Below are 1,679 nucleotides of genomic sequence, written 5' to 3'. Positions count from 1 at the left end.
GCGGCCGAGAAATCCCGCGCTTCCAGGTGCGGGGGGAGACGAGGCGAATTCGAAATTTGGCCGTGCCGTTCGGCCGTTGCTGGTCATCATCACCATCGTCTCATATTCAGAGATGCTCTTGACCAAAATGCTTTCACACAGTGAGAGATTGGAAAAAAGAAAAAAGTCTCGTGCCACCGCGGCGACGTGTGCTAGAAAACTAGTGTAGAAACGAAGCAACCAGCAGTCTTCTTCTATCCCAAAAGACAATTGCAAAATGACTTCCACTTTGACGAGCTGAGAGGAATTCCTACCACCTATTTATACACGTACCAACCATACGCATCTTCCAGATCACGAAGAAGGAAGCAAGATGACTGAACCGGTGAAGCTCATCGGCGCCTTCGGCAGCCCGTTCGTCCACCGTGCGGAGGTGGCCCTGCGCCTCAAGGGAGTCGCCTACGAGCTCATCACGGAAGACCTGTTCAACAAGAGCGAGCTGCTGCTCCGCCACAACCCCGTCCATCACAGGGTGCCCGTGCTCCTCCACGGCGACAAGGCCATCTGCGAGTCGCTGGTCATCCTCGAGTACATCGACGAGGCCTTTGATGGCCAGCCGCTCCTGCCAACCGACCCCGGCGAGAGGGCCGAGGCCCGCTTCTGGGCCAAGTTCTTTGCGGAAAAGGTTACCATGCATGCCTGAATATTACTCCTATTTTTTACAATTCAAATTTGTTGTCGCAAAAAGTAGGATTGGCAAACAATTTCGAAATACATACTCAATTCTCATTATGCCGTGTGCGTGAATTGTTTGGTCAGTGCCTGATGTCGGTGTGGCTGGCGCTGTGGACGGAGGGCGAGACACAGAAGGTTCTCATGAAGGATGCTAAGGAACATCTGGCGATAGTGGAGACACAGCTCAAGGAGAAGAGATTCTTCGGAGGCGTTGCCATCGGCCTCGCCGACATCGCCGGCGCCAGCGTGCTGTCCCACTGGGCTGGCGTGCTGCAAGAGGTCGCTGGGATAACCATCATGAGCGATGACGAGTATCCTGCTATTCGCCGGTGGATGGAGGACTACAACGCCGACGAAGTTGTCACGGAGTGCCTGCCGGATCGGGACCAGCTTGTGTCCCACTTCACCTCTATCAGAGGGAAGTGCGTCGCCGCGGCCAAGTCCATGCTACCCAATTATCTAGCCACCAAATAGACCTAAGCGGCTAAGCTTGTGGTTAGTGTGATGCCTGTGGGTTGAATTACACGAAGATCTGTCGTAAAATAAGACATAGGGGCAGTTGATGGAATGTTATTGTTCAATGCCACTGTGCTCGGTTTGCTTAGTTTGCCTATGCAGGAATAAGATATATATGCTCTCGGGAAGTACATGTTTGGTTGATAACTGAAACTAGTCCTGGCCATGGGAAGCCCGGCCCGGCCCGAAAAAGCCTGACCCGGCCCGACGCTGCTCCTGGGCCGGGCTCGGGCCTAGATTTTGATCCTGATGGCCGAGCCGGGCCAGGCCCGGGCCCATCGTTTTTGCGCTTTTCTGAAAAGGCCCGGCAGGCTTTTACGCGTTCGGCCGAGCTTGGGCCCAAAAACTAGGCCCGATAGCCGGGTCGGGCCGGGCCCGGGCCTAGGTTTTTTGCCTCGGGCTTGGCTAGCCCCGGCCCGGCCCGAGGTTTGGCCAGGTATAACTGAAAC

General features: G+C 55.2%; 1 protein-coding gene across 1 annotated transcript; it reads left to right on the top strand.

Moving 5' to 3' along the window:
- Nucleotides 1-276: 276 nt before the first annotated feature.
- On the top strand, nucleotides 277-1,318 carry LOC123075627 (glutathione S-transferase U8). Its single transcript, XM_044498184.1, has 2 exons — nucleotides 277-664; nucleotides 799-1,318. The coding sequence occupies exons 1-2, from the start codon at nucleotides 353-355 to the stop codon at nucleotides 1,186-1,188; spliced, it is 702 nt and encodes a 233-aa protein (XP_044354119.1). The 5' UTR covers nucleotides 277-352; the 3' UTR covers nucleotides 1,189-1,318.
- The last annotated feature ends 361 nt before the right edge of the window (nucleotides 1,319-1,679 follow it).

Source organism: Triticum aestivum, chromosome 3D, assembly GCF_018294505.1.
Source record: "Triticum aestivum cultivar Chinese Spring chromosome 3D, IWGSC CS RefSeq v2.1, whole genome shotgun sequence".
Lineage (NCBI taxonomy): Eukaryota > Viridiplantae > Streptophyta > Magnoliopsida > Poales > Poaceae > Triticum > Triticum aestivum.
Note: the sequence above shows the minus strand (reverse complement) of the source record. Positions and strands in the feature narration are given on the sequence as shown.